At 45.1% G+C, this 23,977-nt stretch overlaps 1 protein-coding gene across 1 annotated transcript in view; it reads left to right on the forward strand.

The window, feature by feature from the left end:
• The window catches only part of LOC310748677 (maestro heat-like repeat family member 5), a gene marked incomplete at its 3' end in the record, with an annotated part of 65,983 nt that overhangs the window by 21,273 nt on the left and 20,733 nt on the right, over positions 1-23,977 (forward strand). Inside the window, exons 5-12 of the mRNA XM_083584523.1 lie at positions 10,719-10,835; positions 12,223-12,333; positions 14,298-14,438; positions 15,447-15,566; positions 16,727-16,800; positions 16,893-17,028; positions 17,762-17,857; positions 18,679-18,783. Of these exons, the coding sequence (XP_083440649.1) occupies positions 10,719-10,835; positions 12,223-12,333; positions 14,298-14,438; positions 15,447-15,566; positions 16,727-16,800; positions 16,893-17,028; positions 17,762-17,857; positions 18,679-18,783 (900 nt within the window). The remainder of the gene's footprint in view (positions 1-10,718; positions 10,836-12,222; positions 12,334-14,297; positions 14,439-15,446; positions 15,567-16,726; positions 16,801-16,892; positions 17,029-17,761; positions 17,858-18,678; positions 18,784-23,977) is intronic.

Consider the following 23,977-nt stretch of genomic DNA (forward strand, 5'->3'; position numbering starts at 1 on the left):
GCCTTATTGGAGTTCACTGATTGGGTCTGCGTTGCTCCGGGACAGGAGGAAGGAAGCCAAATGACACCGAGGTTGATTCAAAGAAGAAAGAGTTTATTCTGCTTTCCGGATAGCAGAAGGTACTTGCGTGATCAAGTCCACAGCAAGTCCAAAGAAATGACAAGTTTCATGCAGTATATATATCCTCCAGGCACCCTCTCCCTCCTTCCAACTACATCAGCTTATGTACGCAGGTTGACATCACATATGTTCTTGCTCTGGTATTCTTAACCATAAAAGGGTGTTCCTTTCTGTACTTCTGACCATAAAAGGATCTTCCTCTTCCTACTCTTATCTGGGAGGAATAGGTCATAATCTCCGGGAACACGCTCTGGTGCTGTTCCCAGATTGGGTCTGTGCGTCTTTTGTGGTCAGCACATAAGATAAGGCACACACGCATCATCCCTGCTCTACTGGAACTTGGCAAGGTCACTCATTGCCGCCACAGACTGATAAGGGAGAGAGCTTCGAGCACAGCCGGGTTTTTGTTTATACATTGACTCAGAGCTCAAGTTAATGGATTTTAGCTAAGGAAAAATAGGGATTTTGGTGCAGTTTTCAAACTGCCTTCACAGTCAGTTTTGGGTTTGGGAAACCCATTCCTTCACATCAGCCTGTTGCAAACTGAAGCCTGCAGACTTACTTGCACAGCATCCTGTGAATCCCAACACTCCTCCTTAAGTCAAAGGCTTGAGACCTAATAATTCTCTTAGGTCTTGAAATTTAGGAGCATCCAAACATTTTGTATACAAATCTGCCACATTACATTTTGTGTTACAGTGCTGTACCTTGAACACATTTCTTTCCAAAGCATTTTTCACATTTCCGTATCTTATAGCAATATGTTTGCTCTTGCTCTTAAAGTTCTGTTGGTTAGCAAGCTGTTGTGCAGCCATGTTGTCACTGAGCACAGAGATTGGCATTTCAGAAGGTATTCCAAGCTCTTTTGTTAGGCAAGCAAACCACTCTACTTGTGACACACATTCGCTTATGGCTGAGTACTCTGCTTCACAAGTACTTGTGGCAACAAATGTTTGTTTCTGGGATTTCCACTGAACCAGGACATTTCCAATATATATGGCATAGCCAGTGGTAGACTTTCCATTTTCTCTGTCTCCCCAGCTGGCATCAGTATATGCATACACTTGCTGATCATATCCTGTATCCAGCACCAGTTTGTAATCTTTTGTGCCTTTCAGATACCTTAGGATTCTTTTAAGTGCTACCCAATCTCTCTGAGCCAGGTCTGCACTTCTTTGGCTTAACATGTGCACTGCCAATGTTATGTCGGGTCTCGTCCAGCAACTTAAATATAACAGAAAACTTAACAAAGAATGAAACACAGTTGCATTCTCACATTTTTGTCCTTCTGGTTCATTTTTGTACTGTTTAGTTATGGGAGTGTCAACCTCATTTGCCCTCTCCATTCCATATGTCTTCAGTAACTTTTCGATTTTTTCCTTCTGACTCAGAGAGTAGACGCCCTCTTCATTTCTCTGAACCTCTACTCCTAAGTAATTCTGAATCTCTCCCAAATACTTCAGTTTGTATTTGTTACCTAGGCTGTTTATAAACCAAGACCCTTGCTTTAGTGCAGTTGTTATTAGACAGATATCATCAACATACAAAAGTAAATAACAAACACTTCCTTGCACCATTGCTGAATATAAACAGGAATCAGCCAGGCTTTGTTTGAATCCCATCTTTTTCAAAGTTGTGTCTATGCATTCATGCCATAGACGTGCACTTTGGTGTAAACCATATAGTGCCCTTTGCAGCTTTAACACCATGCTGTCTTTTTCCAGCTCATAACCTGGTATTTGCTGTAAATACACCTCGGCGTCAATAGGAGCATTTAGATATGCTGAGGCAACATCAAAATGATTAACTTTTAACCCCCTCAGACTTGCCATTGCTAAAACTGATTTTACTGTTTCAGCCTTTGCTCTTGGGGCAAACACTTCATCATAATGTATCATTTTCCTTTGTGTAAAGCCCCTTGCAACCAGCCTGGCTTTCCTCTGACAACTACCATCAGCCAGCTTTTTCACTTTAAAAACCCACTTACAGCTTATGGGCTTTTTACCTTCAGGCAATTCTGTAGGTGTCAGCATTGCCCTTGAGCCAGTGTCACCAACTGGACTCATCCACTTCAGCCCCAACTGAGCTAGGCGAGCTGGGTAGCACTTCCAGAGACCACCTTCTGCACAGGAACAGGTCAAAGTGCTGTGGACTCACAGCTTAGAGTTGTGAGCACCAGATTCACTTCCACAAGAAGACAGTCGTCGCACAGCAGAGTATAGCAGAGTACAGCAGAGCATAAATGACTCGGAGAACAGCTCTGTAGAATATCTTCTTTATTCTATCTACAACTATAATACACAACTATATACAGAGCTAAATGAGGTCTAAACGAAAATGAATGCTGAACTGCACTGAGTGTCTGCAGCTGCTCTTAGCAGCAACCTTATCTATACACACGATCTCTCTCTAACACTCAGTCTCTCTCTCCGACACTTTGATGTGAGGCTGGAGCGGAATAAATAGAGAGCAAAAACCGCCCCCTCCTCTCTGGAGAATCAGCAGAGAACATCAGCAGATTCTTGGATATGGGAGGGGTGAAATCTCCTCAGTAGGTACAAACACATTGTTATTTAGCAGAGAGTTATACTCTGCCTGCATTGCCTTTAACCACACCTCTTTCTCTAGAGTAGGTAACTCTTGCACTTCTTCAAAGTTTGCTGGCTCAGTTACACAAACCTGGTTTATGGTGGCTGGGAACCCATAACGGGCTGGAGGTTGGCCTTTATTACTTCTTTCAGACCTCCTTGGTTCATTAATCTCACCCCCTGGGCTACCTTCAGGACTGCTTTTGGGGTGGATTGACTCTGGAGATTTACCTCCTCCTGTCCCTGTTGCACTTTCTCCCCCCCCCCCCCGTTCCATGCTAGCAGCTGGAGAAAAATGCTCAGTCTTTACCTCCTCCCTTTCAATTTCTCTGGGAGAGCTGCCAATTCTTAGCTTTCTTTCAACGGCCTTATCAGGTACGCTTGGCAGTAAAACTTTTTCTGGCAGCAGGTTTGCATGTATCTTGGGCCAATTTCTTTGCTCATTAAAGCTGGCTGACCAACTATAACTCAAAAGATTTTTATCATCTTCAAACCTGTAGGCTTTCGTACCGCTTTCATACCCAAGGAATAGCAACTGCTGTGCCCTTTTCCCACCTTTTCTTCAGTTTTTTTATAGGTATGTCAACCCGTGCCTTTGTCCCAAAGATTCTCAAATGTTGCAAACTGGGACTTTTGTTATAGAGAATCTTATAGGGTATGTCATCTAGTACCCTTGACCACAAACAATTTCCAATATAATTCGCTGTCTTAATACTCTCAGTCCAGTATTTAATTGGAAGATTTGCATCTGCCAACAATGCTTTCATTTGTGTCTGCAAGACACCTCCCCTACGCTCTGCTACTCCATTCTCCTGAGGAGTCGCCACATTGGTAAGCCTATGTTTAATCCCTTGGGATCGCAACCAGTTTCTTAGGGAGCTTGCCATAAATTCTCCTCCCCTGTCTGTCTGAATAGAGCACACCTTTTGGCCAAGTTGTCTTTCTATCCTTCTTACCCAGAACTTCAAAGTTTGGGCAACATCAGATTTTTGCTTTAATGGATAGACCCAGCCAAATCTAGAATAGTCATCCACTAGGATCAAACAATACTTGTTGCGGGAGACACTTGGTGGAAAAGGACCAGTTACATCAGCATGAACCAACTCCAGTGGTTTTTTTTGTTTCTCTCTGGCTTGCTCTTGCTACTGGGCAAGCCCTGCTTTTAACCTCCTTGCAGATATTGCAGTCTAAGTAATTATCACAACTTGTAATGTTTTTCATCCCCCCCCCCACAACTCCAATGTTTTGTTCAGCACCTTAAAGCTGGCATGAGCCAGACGCCTGTGCAGCAGATGAATACACATATCATGGGTCGGGACATTTTGCACATTCGCAACCTTAGACTCACACTGCAGTACATACATATTAGTTCTAAGGTTAGCATTTGCCAATACTGCCCCATTTGGCTTTATCTGGCACTGATCTCCCACAAAGTTTACTTCAAAGCCCGCTTTTGCTAAGTCAGGAATACTCAGGAGATTGTTTTGCAAACTAGGCACACACAACACATTCCTGAATGTGTGTCCCAGCTGTGGGAACACAATCTCCCCCTCACAGACTATATTAGCTTTCTGGCCTGAGGCAAGACTTACATGGTTTTGTTGGAAGCCCTAGCATCAGTTAGCAATGCTTTTCTTTTACAAAAAGTTTGAGAAGCTCCGCTGTCCAGAACCCACAGCTCTTCATTTTCTTGGCCATCTGCAGACACCCAAGTGTTAGACTCTCTCTGCTGCCTCCTGTGCTTCTGCTGTTTTTGTTGTTTCCTCGGGCAGTCCCGAAGCAGATGTCCACTGGACTTGCAGCAAAAACACCTTTTTACTTTGTTGACCACCAGCTGGTCTGCAGCAGCTCCTCCTGGTTGTTTCTCCGGCTCCTGACACCTCTGCTCTTCCCGGCTGTTGTTCCCTCTGGGATGCTCCAACAGCTGGACTGAGGTGATCTTTTGCTCTGAACGCCTGTTCTCCTCTGCATACAACCGTCCGGTAACGTATTCCAGAGTCAGCTTATCAGTCTCTACCGACTCGAGGGAATTGACCAGCATATCATAGCTGTCATCAAGGGAACTCAGGACTATAAAGACTTTGTCCTCTTCCCCCACAGGCCTCCCTCTTAAGACTAGCTCCTGGAAACAGCCTGTTAGGAATTTTATGTGGTTCACCAGGGAGTCTCCCGGTGTCTTCCGACACCGGTACGTTCTCCTGGTCAGTGTTATCAGCGAGCCAGCTGTCTCTCGCACATGGACAGCCTTGAGCGCATTCCACGCCTCACTTGCTGTCACCTTATCAGCTACATAGATTAGCTGGCTGTCGTCCACTCCAAGGATGATCGTAGCCAAGGCTTTCTCATCCTTTTCATCCTCCTCAGGGGGCTGCGGTGGATCTTCCACCACTTTCCACAGGCCCTCACGCTTGAGGAAGTGTTGCATGCGGACTGACCAGATCCTGTAGTTTGTGGCCATCAGCTTCTCCAGCAACACGCCAGCTCTGGACTGCTCCATCCCTGCAGCTCCCCTCCAGCACCCACGGCTAGATAACTGCCACCTGTACTCATGCGCAGCAGAAGCGTGCTGGGCCCATAACCCTGTCACGAATTCCTCGCGGCGCTTTTAGCAGAATGCTCAGAGTCCCAGGTTCTTTAGTGCAGTATTCATTATTGTGAGCTAAATATATATTTTTTTGGGGGGGAATTTATTTGTCCTGTCTTCACGCTTTTTATGATGGAGGACCGCTGTAGTCAGCCCCAACGACACGTTCTCAAGATGGAGGGTGAGGGAACAGCTGCAGTCGCCTGTGGTTCCTGCGCAATGTTTGCCATCTTGCCAAAGGTTGCAGGCAGCTTTACCTGCAGCAATTGCATGTTGATTGCCCTCTGAAAAGACAAAGTCCAGCAACTGGAGGAACGTGTAGCTACGCTCCAAAGAATTAGAGAGCTGGAGCTCTTCTTGGAAGCAACAGAGCACACCGTCTCCACCAAGGAGGAGACAGGGGACTCCCCTGAGAAGGACGCTAGTTCACCAACACAGGAGCCAGATATATGGAGAAACATGACTCAAAGAAGTAGGAGGCCCAGGGTTCGCTCTGATTGTTTAGAAATACACAATCGCTTTGAGGCCCTCTCCCCTAGCATGGAAGACGAAGAGCAGACTCCATTTGAGGATCTCTCCCTCATTAACAGTCGATCAGGTATATGAAGACGAGCAGCAAAGTCAGCCCTCAGGGAATGTGCAGGCGACCTTGGAACGGACAGCTCACGGAAGAACCCCGACCAGACCTAAGAGGAGGCGTGTGGTGGTGATAGGGGATTCCCTACTGAGGGGAACAGAAGCAGTTATCTGTGGGCCTGACAAGATGTCTCGGGAAGTGTGCTGTCTCCCCGGGGCTAAGATCCAAGATGTAACTGAACGACTGCAAGGAATCATAAAACCCACTGACAAATGCCCCTTCCTCTTGGTTCATGTGGGAACCAATGACACTGCAAGCAATAGCCTCCAGAAGATCAAAAGAGATTACGAGGCTCTGGGCAGGAAATTGAAGCAATTAAATGCACAAATTGTCATCTCATCTGTCCTCCCAGTTGAACGACGTGGCCCAGGGAGAGAGGGAAAAATAGTGGAAGTGAACAACTGGCTTCGCAAATGGTGTAAACAGGAACAGTTTGGATTCTTAGATCACGGAATGCATCTTCTTGAAGATGGACTTCTGGCAAGCGATGGGCTGCACCTCACAACGGTTGGGAGGAATGTTTTTGCAAAAAATCTCAGAAACCTCATCAGGAGGGCTTTAAACTGACTAATGTGGGGGAGGGAGACAGTGGTCCTGAAGGTAGGAGTCTATCAATTGATGAAGATGATCATCCAAATGTCATAGACCGAATGAAGCAAACAGCACGCAGACCTAGTGGTGGGAGGAAAAAATCCTTAAATAAGAGACACGGGGGAATGATTAATGGACTTCAATGTCTGTACACTAATGCGCAAAGCATGGGAAATAAACAAGATGAGCTTGAGCTCTTGGTGCAGCAAACTAAATATGACATAATAGGAATCACTGAAACCTGGTGGGATAAGTCCCACGATTGGAATGTAATAATGGAGGGATACAATCTATTTCAGAGGAACAGACCAGACAAGAAAGGAGGAGGAGTGGCGTTATATGTCAGGGATGTGTATACCTGTGAAGAGATCCAAGATTTAGAACCTCAAAGCCAAAGTGAGAGCATTTGGGTCAAAATTAAGGGAGAGAAGAATAACAGTGACCTCATTGTGGGAGTTTACTATAGATCCCCAAGCCAAACAGAGGACATAGATGATGCCTTCCTGGAACAGATGGCCAAGCATGCAAAAGGAAGGGAGATAGTAGTAATGGGGGACTTCAATTACCCGGATATTTGTTGGATGTCAAACTCAGCCAAGAGCATAAGGTCAAACAGATTCCTCACTGGCCTTGCAGACAACTTCATTGTCCAGAAAGTGGGAGAAGCAACAAGAGGAACAGCCATTTTAGATCTGGTCCTAACCAATGTTGATGACCTGGTTAGTGGGGTAGAAGTGGAAGGATCATTAGGCGTGAGTGATCATGCTCTTCTGAAGTTTACTATACAGCGGAAAGGAGCAGCCAAGCATACTAGGACACAATTTCTCGACTTTAAGAAAGCCGACTTCATAAAACTTAGGGAAGTGCTGGGTGAGATCCCATGGACAGTAATACTAAAAGGAAAGGGAGTTCATGATGGCTGGGAGTTTGTTAAGAGGGAGATAGTAAAAGCACAACTTCAGGCAATACCAATGAGACGGAAACATGGAAGGTGCCTAAAGAAGCCAGGGTGGCTATCTAAAGAACTTTTAACTGAGTTAAGATTAAAAAAGGATGTGTACAAAAAATGGAAAAGGGGGGAAACCACCAAAGAGGAATTCAAACAAATAGCCAGCACGTGTAGACACAAAGTCAGAAAAGCTAAAGCACAGAATGAACTCAGGCTTGCTAGAGAGGTTAAAAGCAACAAAAAAGGCTTTTATGGGTATGTTCGTAGCAAAAGGAAGAACAAAGAAACAGTGGGGTCACTCAGAGGAGAAGATGGTGAAATGCAAACAGGGGACACAGAAAGGGCTGAACTCCTCAATGCCTTCTTTGCCTCAGTCTTCTCCGATAAAGAAAACAATGCCCGACCTGAAGAATTTGGAGCAAATGATTCAGCAGAGGAAACACAGCCCAGAATAACTAAGGAGATAGTACAAGAATACTTGGCTAGTCTAGATGTATTCAAGTCTCCAGGGCCAGATGAACTGCATCCAGGAGTATTAAAAGAACTGGCAGATGTGATCTCAGAACCACTGGCAGTCATCTTTGAGAATTCCTGGAGAACAGGCGAAGTCCCGGCAGACTGGAGGAGGGCAAATGTTGTCCCTATTTTCAAAAAGGGGAAAAGAGAGGACCCAAATAATTACCGCCCAGTCAGTCTGACATCAATACCAGGGAAGATTCTGGAGCAGATCATTAAGCAAACAGTCTGTGAGCACCTAGAAAGGAATGCTGTGATCACCAATAGTCAGCATGGATTTCTGAAAAATAAGTCATGTCAGACGAACCTGATCTCATTTTTTGACAGAATTACAAGCCTGGTAGATGAAGGGAACGCAGTGGATGTAGCCTACCTTGATTTCAGCAAGGCATTTGACAAGGTGCCCCATGATATTCTTGTAAAGAAGCTGGTAAAATGCGGTCTTGACTATGCTACCACTCAGTGGATTTGTAACTGGCTGACTGACTGAACCCAAAGGGTGCTCATCAATGGTTCCTCTTCATCCTGGAGAAGAGTGACTAGTGGGGTGCCACAGGGTTCTGTCTTGGGCCCGGTCTTATTCAACATCTTTATCAACGACTTGGATGATGGACTCAAGGGCATCCTGATCAAATTTGCAGATGACACCAAACTGGGAGGGGTGGCTAACACCCCAGAGGACAGGATCACACTTCAAAACGACCTTGACAGATTAGAGAACTGGGCCAAAACAAACAAGATGAATTTTAACGGAGAAATGTAAAGTATTGCACTTGGGCAAAAAAATGAGAGGCACAAATACAAGATGGGTGACACCTGGCTTGAGAGCACTACATGTGAAAAGGATCTAGGAGTCTTGGTTGACCACAAACTTGACATGAGCCAACAGTGTGACACGGCAGCTAAAAAAGCCAATGCAATTCTGGGCTGCATCAATAGGAGTATAGCATCTAGATCAAGGGAAGTAATAGTGCCACTGTATTCTGCTCTGGTCAGACCTCACCTGGAGTACTGTGTCCAGTTCTGGGCACCACAGTTCAAGAAGGACACTGACAAACTGGAACGTGTCCAGAGGAGGGCAACCAAAATGGTCAAAGGCCTGGAAACGATGCCTTATGAGGAACGGCTAAGGGAGCTGGGCATGTTTAGCCTGGAGAAGAGGAGGTTAAGGGGTGATATGATAGCCATGTTCAAATATATAAAAGGATGTCACACAGTGGAGGGAGAAAGGTTGTTTTCTGCTGCTCCAGAGAAGCGGACACGGAGCAATGGATCCAAACTACAAGAAAGAAGATTCCACCTAAACATTAGGAAGAACTTCCTGACAGTAAGAGCTGTTCAACAGTGGAATTTGCTGCCAAGGAGTGTGGCGGAGTCTCCTTCTTTGGAGGCCTTTAAGCAGAGGCTTGACAACCATATGTCAGGAGTGCTCTGATGGTGTTTCCTGCTTGGCAGGGGGTTGGACTCGATGGCCCTTGTGGTCTCTTCCAACTCTATGATTCTATGATTCTATGATATATACAAATATCTACAGAAGCAGTTCATATAATCAGACAGAGTACCTGCGCCTTGAGACAAAAGAAGACTCCACACTCATCTACACCACTCCACCACTATTGGACAGGCTTCCCTTTTAAACCGGTGACAGCCAATCACATTACTGTGGGGTGCCACAAAAGAGAACACCCTCTCCCAATTTCAGTCGTGGAGGCAGGGTGGGGAAACCCGTAAGAGGCTGTGGGTGCAGGTATTAGTTCTCTTAAAAAGCGGGAAGAGCCTAGGGTCAGCATATCCAGGACAAAAGTGTGTCATGAGAATGAAAGACGAGGCTGCTGGGTTAGACCAGCAGCCTGCACAGTCCAGCATCCTTATCTCACAGAGACCAACCAGATGCCCATGGGAAACTGGAAAGCAGAATTCGAACACAGAGCCCTCTCCCCTTCCTGTGGTTTCCAGCAACTGGTATTCAGAAGCCTTCCTGCCTCCAACAGTGGAGGCAGAGCAATTAGGACATGCTGAACTTGTCAACTTTCAAATTCCCCAAATGAGGAGTACTAAAGAGTTGTAATAGGGACGCAGGTGGCGCTGTGGGTTAAACCACTGTGCCGCTTGGGCTTGCCAATCGGAAGGTCGGCGGTTCGAATCCCTGCGACGGGGTGAGCTCCCGTTGTTCGGTCCCAGCTCCTACACACCTAGCAGTTCAAAAGCACACAGTGCAAGTAAATAATAATAATAATAATAATAATAATAATAATAATAATAATAATAATAATTTATTTATATCCCACCCTCCCCAGCCGAAGCCAGTACTGCTCCGGCTGGAAGGTAAACGGTGTTTCCGTGTGCTGCTCTGGTTTCGCCAGAAGCGGCTTAGTCATGCTGGCAACATGACCTGGAGAAACTGTCTGTGGAAGCGGACAAATGCCGGCTCCCTCGGCCTTAAAGCGAGATGAGCTTTAAGCCCAGAGTTGTTTGCGACTGGACTTATTTGTCAGGGGTCCCTTTACCTTTACCTTTAAAGAGTTGTAACATGACTTGGGAATTCAGAAGATTTGTAAAATTGCATACAAATCATTAAAACAATTGCCTAGTACTTGCAATCTATTATTATTATTCAGTATTACCCGACATTTTCAGACGGTAAAATTGAAATTCTTTGGTTTTCCAAAAGCAGTTGATGTAGCTGGTGGGGTCTCCTCCCTGTGACTCACCCAAACCTTCCCCAACCCTTAGAACGCCCTCTATAGATACTATGGACTCAAGCTGCGGGATTCCAGGAGCGCAGAGACAGTCCACCAGTACCTGCACTTACTCCTGACGTTGCCTCTCGAAGAGGAAGCAGACAGAGAGGTGAGTGAATGTGTGGGATGTCAGGGGGGAGGAGAGCCAGCGGGACTGGGACTGTGCTCACACGGAGACTCTCCACCTCCAGCCGTGTCCTGGAAGAGCCTCCTCCTTCTGAACCCTCCTGCTTCAAGTGCCTCCCCAGGCTGCTCCCCAGTGTCCCACCACCACAATCCAGGGTCCCCCACTCTTACTCATCCAGCCAGTCCCTGACATTACCCCACAGACCCCACCAGCCCTCTGTCCTGATTTCTGCTCGTGACCTTCCTTCCTCCAAGGATTTCGTGCCCACCCAGTCACCCCCTCAAAGCCTCTTACAGGAGGAACCGCTTTTCAGCATTCAACATATCTGGGGCAGATTTGTTTAGTTTTGGGTTAGATCAGAGCAGCCAACAAGTGGCCCTCAATGCCTTTCTTGGCAGCCCTCAGCAACCTTGGAGGCACCCCTACACACCTGTAGGCCTTGCATCGCCTTCCTAAAGCTGGGTAAGGAGGTGCTGGGCTTGGGGGAGGAGGCAGGTGTGATCTGTCAGGGTCCTAGAGTCCTCAGTTAGCTCTTTCCCAGCTTTGGGAAGAAGGTGGGAAGGCTCTAGGTCCCACCAGAGCCTCGTGCCTCCTTCCCAAAACCCAGTGCCTCACCTGCCTACCTTTGGGAAGGCAGCATGCGGGCCGGGGGTGTGTGTCAAATTTTGGCCTTCTTCCCGTCTCCCACACGACAAGTCAGTGTGTGGCCCACAGGTTCTGTGCTGAACTACGCTTGTGGCCCACTTGGTATGAGAAATTGGAGCACCCTGGTTTAGATGGTGCATATTCCTGCTCTGGCGCCTTTGGGTGAGGGGTGGATTACAAATACTTCCAGGGAATAAATGATGCATTTTAATGTAGTTGGGTGTTTAATGAAGCCAAGAACTGTATCACAAGATTCGAAAATGTCAGAATGCAAGGCATCCTTGCATTGCAAGCTGCACATGAGTCTGGGAGGTGTGGTCTGGTCAGTTCACATCAGAATCCACAGAAATATCGTTCTTCAAACCACCCCTATTATTATCCGGGATGAAAGGATCTGTTCAAATTGGTTCTCTAAGTGTCTCATTTCTCCATTCTTAAATTTGGTTCCCCACATTTTGCAGCAATCTGCTTACAGAATCACATTTATCCTCCATCCCTCATGATCAGCTTAGCTTAATGGTTGCCATCAATTTCATTTTAATTGATTTTAATTAACTTTTATAATGAAATGTTTTTAGAATGTTGTACTATTTTATTGTTGTTAGCTGCCCTGAGCCTGGCTTTGGCTGGGGAGGGCGGGATATAAATAAAATTTATTATTATTATTATTATCACTAATTGCAATCAAGAAAACAACATGTTTGACGTGCCTCATTCTCCCTAGGGAATTTCTGAGGCTATTGGTGTGGCTTCAAGCACCCATATTTCCCAGGCGCTGATGGCAGTGCGGGATTTTGGCCGTGCAGCTATTGCAATGAAGACTGAGACGTCTGAGGTAAGGGTGTGAAGTGAGGAAAGAGCGCAGCAAGAGTGTAGGTCAGCCATCCCCAGCCTGGTGCCCCTTCCCCATCCGTGTGTTTTGAATTGGAACTCCCATCAGCCCCTGACAGCATGGCCAATGGTTAGACAAAGGTCCTGGCAAACTGGATCCTTAGCGGCTATTTACATCCACACCAAAGCACGTGAAGCAGCCTCTGGGTTCCTCTGATCTAGTAAAACAGAGCTGTGTTGGAAAAGAACGAATCCTGCCCCATTTCCAAATATGCTCTTTTTCAAGGGATGGGATCCTTACCATTCCAAAAAGGCAATTGGATCTGCTCATCCTCTCAGTAGGAAGCCAGACAGCTTCCTCTGTGGGTATGTCTCAGTCATCCTTCTGAAGTGGGCTCCAGCAGTCCTGTCTCTGTGGCTCCAGATCCTAGATCTGATCTGATCCCTTGGCTCAGTCAGTCAGTCAAACGGATTCGTTAGAAACCATTGGTCATCCCCCAAAGTACGCTGACCCCTGTTTTTAGGTTGGTTGTCAGATGGTTGGTTGGCATTTCTTCAATAGTGGAAGCTAATGGGGGACCCCCAAGGGTCATCTAGTCCAACCCCCTTCGATGCAGGAATCTCAACTCAAGCATCCCTGAGAGATGGCCATCCAACCTCCAACGGAGAGTCCACAACCTCCCAAGGGAGAGTGTTCTGCTGTCAGAAAGCTTTGAATGAAGAACCTCTTAGAGTTTGGAAGAGGGGACACCTCTCCAACTGAGGGGAGGGAGCAGAACCCAAGAGAGAAGGCAGGCGGCAGGCTGGGAGAGGCAGAGAGAAAGAGGGGAGAGGTTTCAGCTGCATCCCGGGGCAGGGCAGCTGCCCAAGTTGCTCTCGTGCAAGGGTTCTTCTGCTTACGGGAGTGCCTGCTGGCCCCATTCAACTATGTTCTAGAGTAGACCCATTGAATTTAATGAAGATGACTAAGTTAGGCCCATTCATTTCGACAGGTCCACCCCAAACTGGGAGGGGTGGCTAACACCCCAGAGGACAGGATCACACTTCAAAACGACCTTGACAGATTAGAGAACTGGGCCAAAACAAACAAGATGAATTTTTACAGGGAGAAATGTAAAGTATTGCACTTGGGCAAAAAAAAGGAGAGGCACAAATACAAGATGGGTGACACCTGGCTTGAGAGCACTACATGTGAAAAGGATCTAGGAGTCTTGGTTGACCACAAACTTGACATGAGCCAACAGTGTGACGCGGCAGCTAAAAAAGCCAATGCAATTCTGGGCTGCATCAATAGGAGTATAGCATCTAGATCAAGGGAAGTAATAGTGCCACTGTATTCTGCTCTGGTCAGACCTCACCTGGAGTACTGTGTCCAGTTCTGGGCACCACAGTTCAAGAAGGACACTGACAAACTGGAACGTGTCCAGAGGAGGGCAACCAAAATGGTCAAAGGCCTGGAAACAATGCCTTATGAGGAACGGCTAAGGGAGCTGGGCATGTTTAGCCTGGAGAAGAGGAGGTTAAGGGGTGATATGATAGCCATGTTCAAATATATAAAAGGATGTCACATAGAGGAGGGAGAAAGGTTGTTTTCTGCTGCCCCAGAGAAGCGGACACGGAGCAATGGATCCAAACTACAAGAAAGAAGATTCCACCTAAACATTAGGAAGAACTTCCTGACAGTAAGAGCTGTTCGACAGTGGAATTTGCTGCCAAGGAGTGTGGTGGAGTCTCCTTCTTTGGAGGTCTTTAAGCAGAGGCTTGACAACCATATGTCAAGAGTGCTCTGATGGTGTTTCCTGCTTGGCAGGGGGTTGGACTCGATGGCCCTTGTGGTCTCTTCCAACTCTATGATTCTATGATTCTATGAATATTTTCCCAGCTGCTAAAAGGTCCCAACTAAATGGTGATTTGTCTCCAATTGCACTTAAGGTTCCCAAACTCACTTTCCCCATCCTTTCCCTCCAGAATACTAGCAAGACGAATGCCAGTATCACCGTCATCCTTTGCTGTGGGCAAATGGCATTCGGGGCACGGCAGGATGATCTCCCCTTTTTTATAGACGCCATCACAGTGGAGCTCCTCTTCCAATTCCAGAACAGCAGGAAGGTATGGCTCTGATTATCACACAGACTCCTGTTGTTTGTTCTCTCAGCTATACCATACTTTTCCGTGTATAAGACGAGGTGTTTTTTATTATTATTAAAAAATGATGTTTAAAAATGAGGGTCATCTTATACACAGATAGTGCATAGGGGGGACGTGGGATTGGTTGCCGCTGCAAGCCGGAGATAGTCAGCGGCTATTGTGCATGTTATTGGTGGCTGCGGCAAGGGGTGGTGTTGACTGGCTGTCGCTGCGGCAATTGGGAAGGCGATTGGCGGTTTCTGCCGGCGAGGGACAGACAATAGGTAGGTTTGCGACGTGTGTGAGTGGCAGCATAGGTCCAGCAGGTGAGCAATTTTTGGAATCCCCTCCCCGAAATAGCTGAACAACTGTGGGTAATCCTCCCCCCCAAAGCTCAGCAACTCTGGGCAATCCTTCCCCCATTTTCTTAATTTGGAGTCCCCCAAAATAGGGGGTGTCTTATACACGAAAAAATACGGCATATCCTGCCTTTCTCCTATCATACGACTCCATTTCCCCCGTGGTCACCATCCAGGCACTGAGCAGACCTCCTGAGCTCCGTCAAGGTCCTTGCACCACATGCCTTCAGACTGTGCCCTAGGGCAGGGTCTCTGGCTTCATCCACCGAAAGGTTGTAGACTGGGGTGTATACTGACTCCACCCTTAGGACCAGATGGGGCATTACAGTGGTACCTTGGTTCTCAAACTTAATCCATTCTGAAACCAAAGCGTTCCAAACCAAGGCACGCTTTCCCATAGAAAGTAATGCAAAATGGATTAATTCTTTCCAGACTTTTTTTAAAGAAACCCTAAAACAGCAATTTACCATGAATTTAACCATCTAACAAGACCATTTCTGGGTTAGGGTTAATTTTTGGATTGGGTTAGTGTTAGGGTAAGGATTAGAATTAGGGTTAGGGTCAGTGTGGCTTTATGTTTCCTTGTGATTTTGATTCAAACTCAATTTTATAAAATCCCTTCTCCTTTCAGAACGAGGCTTTGAAGAAGAGCTTTATGAAGGCAGCAGCTCTAACAACCAAGGCGCTTGTGCAATCGAATGTGGGATATGTCACCTTCCCCCACAAAGACGAGCTCACCTTCGGCATCATAGTGAGTAAAAAGAAAAAGAAAAAAAGAGGGGGAATCTCCTGGGGTTTATTTTCAGAGCGCTTTTTCTTAAAAATAGCTGTGTAGGTCTAGCTCTGGGTTGCATGTTCTGACCATCTGGCCCCAAACCATTTCTGGGTGGTCACGTTCTGCTCCAACTCAAGTTTCCAAACCCTCTTGAAAGGCAGCCCTACATTGTGGCAACCTCAGCAGGATGTCACCAGCGCCTAAGTAAAAGAGGCTAGGTTCTCCCAGGAGGAGAGGGCTGTCGATGGCTCCCAGCCATGATTGCTATGTTCTACCTCCACAGAGGAAGGAAGCAATGTTTCTGAATATAGTTGCTGGAAGCCACAGGTGGGGAGAGGGCTCTTGGGCTCATGGTCTGCTCCCTGGTTTCTCACAGACGTCTGGTTGGCCACTGTGAGAATGCTGTGAGGATGCTGGACTAGATGGGCCCTTGGCCTGGTCCAGAAGGCTGATCTTATGCTGTTCTTATGTGGTAGAGCTCTGCCCAGGAGAAAAAGGGAATCATAGAATCATAGAGTTGGAAGAGACCACAAGGGCCATCGAGTCCAACCCCCTGCCAAGCAGGAAACACCATCAGAGCACTCCTGACATATGGTTGTCAAGCCTCTGCTTAAAGACCTCCAAAGAAGGAGACTCCACCACACTCCTTGGCAGCAAATTCCACTGTCGAACAGCTCTTACTGTCAGGAAGTTCTTCCTAATGTTTAGGTGGAATCTTCTTTCTTGTAGTTTGGATCCATTGCTCCGTGTCCACTTCTCTGGAGCAGCAGAAAACAACCTTTCTCCCTCCTCTATGTGACATCCTTTTATATATTTGAACATGGCTATCATATCACCCCTTAACCTCCTCTTCTCCAGGCTAAACATGCCCAGCTCCCTTAGCCGTTCCTCATAAGGCATCGTTTCCAGGCCTTTGACCATTTTGGTTGCCCTCCTCTGGACACGTTCCAGTTTGTCAGTGTCCTTCTTATTCCCAGATCCAGGAAGCCCACTCTTCTCCCCTAGTTGGACCCACTTGCCAATTGCAAAGAAGTTGTCAAGTGGGCTGGATAGAGAGCACAACTCAGGGCTTGGTATGGTGGTGGCAGGGATGGCGCCTCCAGTTCCCTGACATGCTGTGTGCTTCCCCACCACAGGAGGTTATCAAAGAGGAGCCGATGGCATCGCTCACCATATTACACCAAGCGATGGAAACTATCAATTGCATGACGTAAGTACGGCCAGACACAGTACATATTTCTTCACCAGGTTTATGGACTGCTGGGTGCTGATCCTTTCCTCTCCCCTTCTTTCTCGTTTCAGTGCCTTGAGACCACGCATGGACCCCCTGCTCCGGTCTCTGCTGCTACAGAAAACCACCACGAAGGTCTTCCAATTGCCATCATTGCAGGTTACAAAGGTGAAAGCCGGGAGCTCTGTGCCAGCAACACAGAGCCAGGTGACTGGACCTTCTGCTTCTGGAGGAAAATGGGGTTGCCAGGTTAAAGGATTTGAGGGCAAAGAGTCTGAGCCGTGTAAGCTGCAAAGAATGCTGCCCGAGACACTTGACCCATCCCAATGATGTAACAGCCAGAGACTTGGGGTGTATATTTTTGATTTTAATCACGTTTCCATATTTATTGCATTTCACCTTTGGCTAAAATGCATCCACAAATGATTCCTGCATGCCTGCATTTTGTGACTCTCATGCCTCCCTCCTACGCTGCATTTAATTTTATTTGTTTGCTTGTTTGTTTATATGCTGCCCATCTGACTGGGTTACTCTAGCCACTCTGGGCGGCTTCCAACAAATTAAAACACAGCCAGACATCAAATATTTAAAACTTCCCTATGCAGGGCTGCCTTCAGATGTCTTCAGATGGAAGTATAATGATGTATCTCTCTGACATCTGATAGGAGGGTGTTCCACGGGGTGGGCCCCACCACCAAGAAGGCCCTCTGCCTTGGAACACCCCAAGGAAGTTGAGCCCAGTGTGGAGTCCTGTATCTTTATATCACATGACCTGTAACCTTACATATATCAAGAAACGTTTGCTGTTTATGACTCTTTGTGTGCCTTGCTTGAAGCCCTGCATAAGCTTTGTTACGAATTTGGACTAGAAGGCTCCAAAGCATGTGGGATTTCCATGGGGGTCTTCAGCTTCTAAGTGCTTTTGCTTCTCTCCTTCCAGGACTGCTTTCAAGAGACCATCTACATCTGGCTCAACATGCTCACCAGCTTGCTGTCGGAGGCCCCCTCTCTGGAGACGCTGCAGGAGATATTAGTGGTAAGGGAGCCCCCAAGGTGTCAGAGCAGGGGGAAGCAGCAGCTCCCATGCTGGAGGACAGACCCTCTTGAAATGATTGCACGTGGGGCATCTGCGGCCAACTCGCTGGTTGTGGGTGCTGATGGTCAAGTGGGCCTCTGTTCTGCTAGCAATGCTTGTGCAAGGCACACAAGATATGTCCTCTGCTGATGGCGTATGGGGAAGGGCCGTGGCTTGGGGCAGAGCATCTGTCTTGCATGCCCAAGGTCCCCGGTTCAGTCCTCAGCATCTCCAGGTGGGGCTGGGAAAAGGCTCTCTGCCTGAAAGGCCAAAGGGCCAACTGCCAGTCCTCAGTACCTGTGGATCAATGGCTGGGCTTGGTCTAAGGATGCTTCCTGCATTCCATTGCTATGGCTGTGGTGAGGTGTATGTTGTATTGTTGTAATTATCACACACACAAACACACAAATGACAGATTGCAGGGCGGTTCACAACATAAAAATACACAATCAGAACAGAAAATGCATAATAAAACAAAAGCAACGCAAGAGCCAATTAATATCTAATTCTACTAATGCTTTTTTTTTTAATGGCTTCTTTTTTCTGTGTCTTTAGTTGTTCTTGTTTTGTTTGTAAGCTGCCTCGAGTCCCTGTCTGGGAAAAAGGTGGGGTATTATTATTATTAATAATAATAATAATAATAATAAACAAATTGCAGCAAACTTTCTCCTTTACAAAACAACCCCTTTTTGCAATTTGTCCCCTCTATGAAGCTTTGTGAATTTGCAAACCTGGATTAAGGGTTGTCCTTCCATGTGATGACGATGATTTCTCTCTCGCAGCACACAAATGGCTGGATTGACTCCACAAAAATCAGTGAGAGGCAAAGAGCAGTCAAGACCACCAACGTACTCATGAAATATGTCTCCGAGCATTTGGACTTTGATGTGAGTGACCAAGGCTTAACGCTGCAATTTCAAATCGTATTGCGTTGGAAAGTTCAGGTGTGAACTAGATGAAAGCTGTATGGCATGGCCATCCCAGGGGAAGGTGCCAGCCAGTGCTATTTTTCTAGAAAAAGAGGTGCCAGGACTCACCATGAACTCACCTCCCTCATTCTCTTATAATGGCAATAGCGCCCACCTGAGAGGTGCCAGTGTTAGCTATTTGCAGTATAGTAGCACTGCAGAGAGCTTGCTGGGGAGACCATGCATTAAAAAGGGACTCAGAAATAACTAAACAAGGTTTTAATAACAAACACAAAAACTCCTTATACACTAAATACACCAACAACAAACCAGACCCAACCACCAACCCATCCCCCAGGGTAATGGGAGAGCTAGGTGCTGCTCCTTATGTACTACACCCAAATGCTGACACAGCTTAATCAATACAACTCAGCACCTGCTGTGTTTCACAGCTGTAAAGCTGGATCTCGTTATTTTGCTCTGGCCCTTGCTCTGGCCCCTTAAAGACATACACAACTGGTGGAACAATAATGAACCTTTACATTTAAAGAAACCATTCAACATTTCCCCTGCGGTTCATCATTGTGGAACAAAAACATAAAGCATATTTTGTACATGTCTTTCATGAGTAAGCTTTGGAAGTGCTTTTGTAAAAATGTCTGCAATTTGATTGTCACCTGGAACATATTGAAATACAATCATTTCATCAGCAATTAGTTTCTTTACAAACTGTAAACGTAACCTTAAGACTCTAGTGCGCTGCGTATTGGTCTCTGAACACAGGATAGCGAGTCCGCTCTGGGAATCAAGGTAAACTCTTACTGGTAGTGTTACTTTCATCTGTAGGTCTGCAAATACTTGCAGATACCATTCCACATCATGAGTGGCCTGAACGCATGCACATAATTCACTCTCTGTTGTGGAGAGACAAATAATGGTTTGTGTCTGGGACTTCCATTCAAATGGACAACCGTTATAACAAAACACCATACCAGACACATCCCTGCAATTATTTTGTTCCACTGCATGAGATGCATCGCAGAAAATTTCAAAACCTTTGTCAATACATGATGTAAACTGCAACCTATAATGTTTGGTATGTTTAAGGTACATTACCACTCTCTTAAGAGCAGAGAAACATTGCGTAGTGGGCTTTTCCACAAATTTTGCCAGAAAGTGAAAGGCATAAGTTATATCTGGTCTTGAGATTCTTTGAATGAAATTTAGCTTGCCTATAGCAGAACGATACAAAGTTTTGTTAGGAAATGGCTTATCTTCACCTGTAAAGGTGAAACCACACACCATAGGCGTTTCCTTCCCATTTGCATTTTCTTAAACCCATTTTGAATCAATAAGTCTCATATCTGGGGTTTGTGGTACAAGAGACCAGGTGTTATGCTCTTTTAAAGAAGCTATCTCAGAGTTCATAGCTTTATACCAATTTACAGCTTGGTGCTTAGGTAAATTCTGAACATCATTGTAGCCTTATTGGCATACACAGTATTTAAATGTTCATCTGCAAAACATTGTGGCTTCTGTCTTTTTCTATCTGAATGTCTCAGTCCGGAAGGAGAGTCAGACTCCTCAGACTTAATGGGACTAAGTGAACTACTAGTTTCAGGTTGTAAATCATCATTGTCAGACCGAAGAGGTGCCTGTAGGCTAAGCTCACAGTCAGAAAACTCAAGAGAATCTAACCTCCCCTCGGGTGCCTGTGACTTTAAATCATCAAACAAATTATCAGATTCAACAGGCTTTTTGTCTTGTTCCATTAATTCAGAAGCACCATTTCCTGCTGCTGCTGCTGCTTCCTCTTCTTCCTCAGTGTCATTTATACCGTTAGTATCTTGGAAAACAGCAGCGCCATTCCAATTTACAGTTTGTATCATGCTTCTGGTAATATGAAATTTGCCAGTTGCTGGTATGTAAATTCTGTACGCCCCCTGCTGGTAGCCCATTAATTTTCCCTGAACACTACGCTCACCCAATTTCTGCTTAGCGGGATAATGCATAATTATATCTGAATCCCAAATGCGTAGGTATTTCAGAGTAGGGCGTTTTTTAAACAGCTTCTCATAGGGGGTTGTTAGGATATTTCCGTTCCACCTTAAACAGGGAGCAGGCTGTTGTTTGAGTCACAGTCTGCGTACTTCCGGCTCACAGGAAGTTTATGTTTTGTACATAGCTTTTGTTTCTCTCTCTGTGCCTGAACACGCAGGCAAGCAGTCATGTTTTTTCTTTGTTCTGACCAACGCTGAATAAAGTTGTAAATAATGCTCTCCTGAGTGCATCTTTCGTTGTGCGAACTCTGCAAAGGGCGTGCACAAGTCCTTGGAATGTGGAAAGCTGCTTCTGAGGCTTGTGTCGCTCGACTGATACTGCGTTCCTACGGGAGGTTGATGGATCGTCCGAAGTCGACGTGGGGGCATGATGGCCTTTGTCTCCCTGGCAGTATCCCAACAGGGGTGACATCTAAACCAGAATGATAACTGCGATTTCTAACGTAACAAAAGGCATCGAGCGCTTCAGCCCAAAAGACTTTGGGCAGATTAGCATTGTGCAGATAAGTTTTAACCCCTGCCTGCAGGTCACGCTGCACAACTTCAACAAGCCCATTTTGCCAGGGACTTCGGGCACAAGATAACTCATGTGTAGTCCCCTGCGCTTCCAGGAAATTCTCAAAATCCTCAGAAACAAATTCCCCGCCCCGGTCAGTAAACAGGTTCTTAATTGGTTTGTTAAAATGCGTTTTTACCCAGTTGCAAAAAGCTCTGTACTTCTCAAATGCTTGGGACTTCTCAGCTATTGCATAAGTCCAACAATATCTACTATACTGGTCTATCAGGGTAAGCCAGTACTTTTTTTTTTTTTGGTATAATATTTATTGAAATTTTACAAAAACATAAAAGAAATAAGAAAAGAAAAAGATTAAAAAAAGAAAACATACAAAAATACACAAAAAAGAAAAAAGAAGAATAAAAATACAAAGTACAAAAAACGAATAGATACAAAAGAGTTAAAAACAAATCCATTTTTTGTAACTTTAAACTCATTAGCTTGTTTCCTTAACTTCCTCACACCTCCCCTTTTTGTATTCCCATTTAAATAATCAAATCAGCAAATCCTTACCCTCTTTCGTTTATCTTAACTCTATATCTTAACATATTATAACTCTATATTTTCATCCATTATCAACTCATTTTTGCATATTCTCATTAACTTTGTTGCTAATACCTCTTATTTTCAATCCAACATCATTTTTAATATTCATTAATTTTACAGTGTTTCTGAAGATAGTCTTTAAATTTCTTCCAATCTTCTTCCACCAACTCTTCTCCCAGGTCTCGGATTCTGCCAGTCATTTCCACTAATTCCATATAGTCCATCACCTTCATCTGCCACTCTTCCAGGGTGGGTAAATCTTGTGTCTTCCAATACTTTGCAATGAGTATTCTTGCTGCTGTTGTTGCATACATGAAGAAAGTTCTATCCTTCTTTGGCACCAATTGGCTGACTATGCCCAGGAGAAAGGCCTCTGGTTTCTTCAGGAAGGTATATTTAAATACCTTTTTCATTTCATTATAGATCATCTCCCAGAAAGCCTTAATCTTCGGGCACGTCCACCAAAGGTGAAAGAATGTACCTTCATTTTCTTTACATTTCCAACATTTGTTATCGGGCAAATGATATATTTTTGCAAGCTTGACTGGTGTCATGTACCACCTGTATATCATTTTCATAATATTCTCTCTTAAGGCATTACATGCTGTAAATTTCATACCGGTGGTCCACAACTGTTCCCAGTCCGCAAACATAATGTTATGACCAATATCTTGTGCCCATTTAATCATAGCAGATTTAACCGTTTCATCCTGCGTATTCCATTTTAACAGCAAGTTATACATTCTTGAAAGTATCTTAGTTTTGGGATCTAACAATTCTGTTTCCAATTTTGATTTTTCCACCTGGAAGCCATTTTTTTTGTCCAAATTATAGGCCTCTCTTATTTGATAATAATGAAGCCAGTCTCGCACTTTATCTTTTAATTTCTCAAAACTATGCAATTTCAATTTATCTCCTTCTTGTTCCAATATTTCCCAATATTTCAGCCATTTGGCCTCCATATTGAGCTTTTTCTGAGCCTTCGCTTCCATTGGTGACAACCACCTTGGGGTTTTATTTTCCAGTAAGTCTTTATATCTTATCCAGACATTGAACAATGCTTTCCTGACAATATGGTTTTTAAATGCTTTATGTGCTTTAACCTTGTCATACCACAAATATGCATGCCACCCAAAAACATTGTTAAATCCTTCTAGGTCCAAAGTGTCCGTGTTCTCAAGAAGCAGCCAGTCTTTCAACCAGCAGAATGCTGCTGATTCATAGTAAAGTTTAAGCTCTGGCAGGGCAAATCCGCCTCTTTCCTTTGCATCAGTTAATATTTTAAATTTTATTCTGGGCTTCTTGCCCTGCCAGACAAATCTAGAAATATCTCTCTGCCACTTCTTGAAACAGTCCATCTTGTCCAAAATTTGCAATGATCGAAACAAAAATAACATTTTTGGCAATCTTTATAGCTGCAATTTGACCCAACAAGGAAAGCTTCAAATTTGACCATATTACTAAGTCTTTTTTCGCTTCTGTCCAACATTTCTCATAATTATCTTTAAATAAATTTAAGTTCTTGGCCGTCATATTAACCCCCAGATATTTTACTTTCTTAACTAATGTTAAACCTGTCTCCTTCTGAAACCTCTCTTTCTCAATCGATGTTAAATTTTTCTCAAGAACTTTAGTTTTTGACTTGTTCAGCTTAAATCCTGCCACATGACCAAATTCTTGAATTAGTTCTAATACTCTTTTCGTACTAGATTCTGGCTCCTGTAACGTCAAAACTAGGTCATCTGCAAAAGCTTTCAATTTGTATTGTTTGGCTCCGACCTGGATACCTTTAATCAGACGGTCCCTTCTAATCATATTTAACAAAACCTCCAGGACCGAAATAAAAAGCAATGGGGAAATTGGGCAGCCTTGTCGTGTCCCTTTCTCTATCTTAAATTCCTCTGTCATCACATTATTGACTATTAGCTTGGCCTTTTGTTCTGAATAAATTGCACTTATACCATTTTCAAACCCTTGACCCACCCCCATCCCCCGAAGATTTTTCTTCATA

This window comes from Podarcis filfolensis (assembly GCF_964270895.1).
Source record: "Podarcis filfolensis genome assembly, chromosome: 13".
Lineage (NCBI taxonomy): Eukaryota > Metazoa > Chordata > Lepidosauria > Squamata > Lacertidae > Podarcis > Podarcis filfolensis.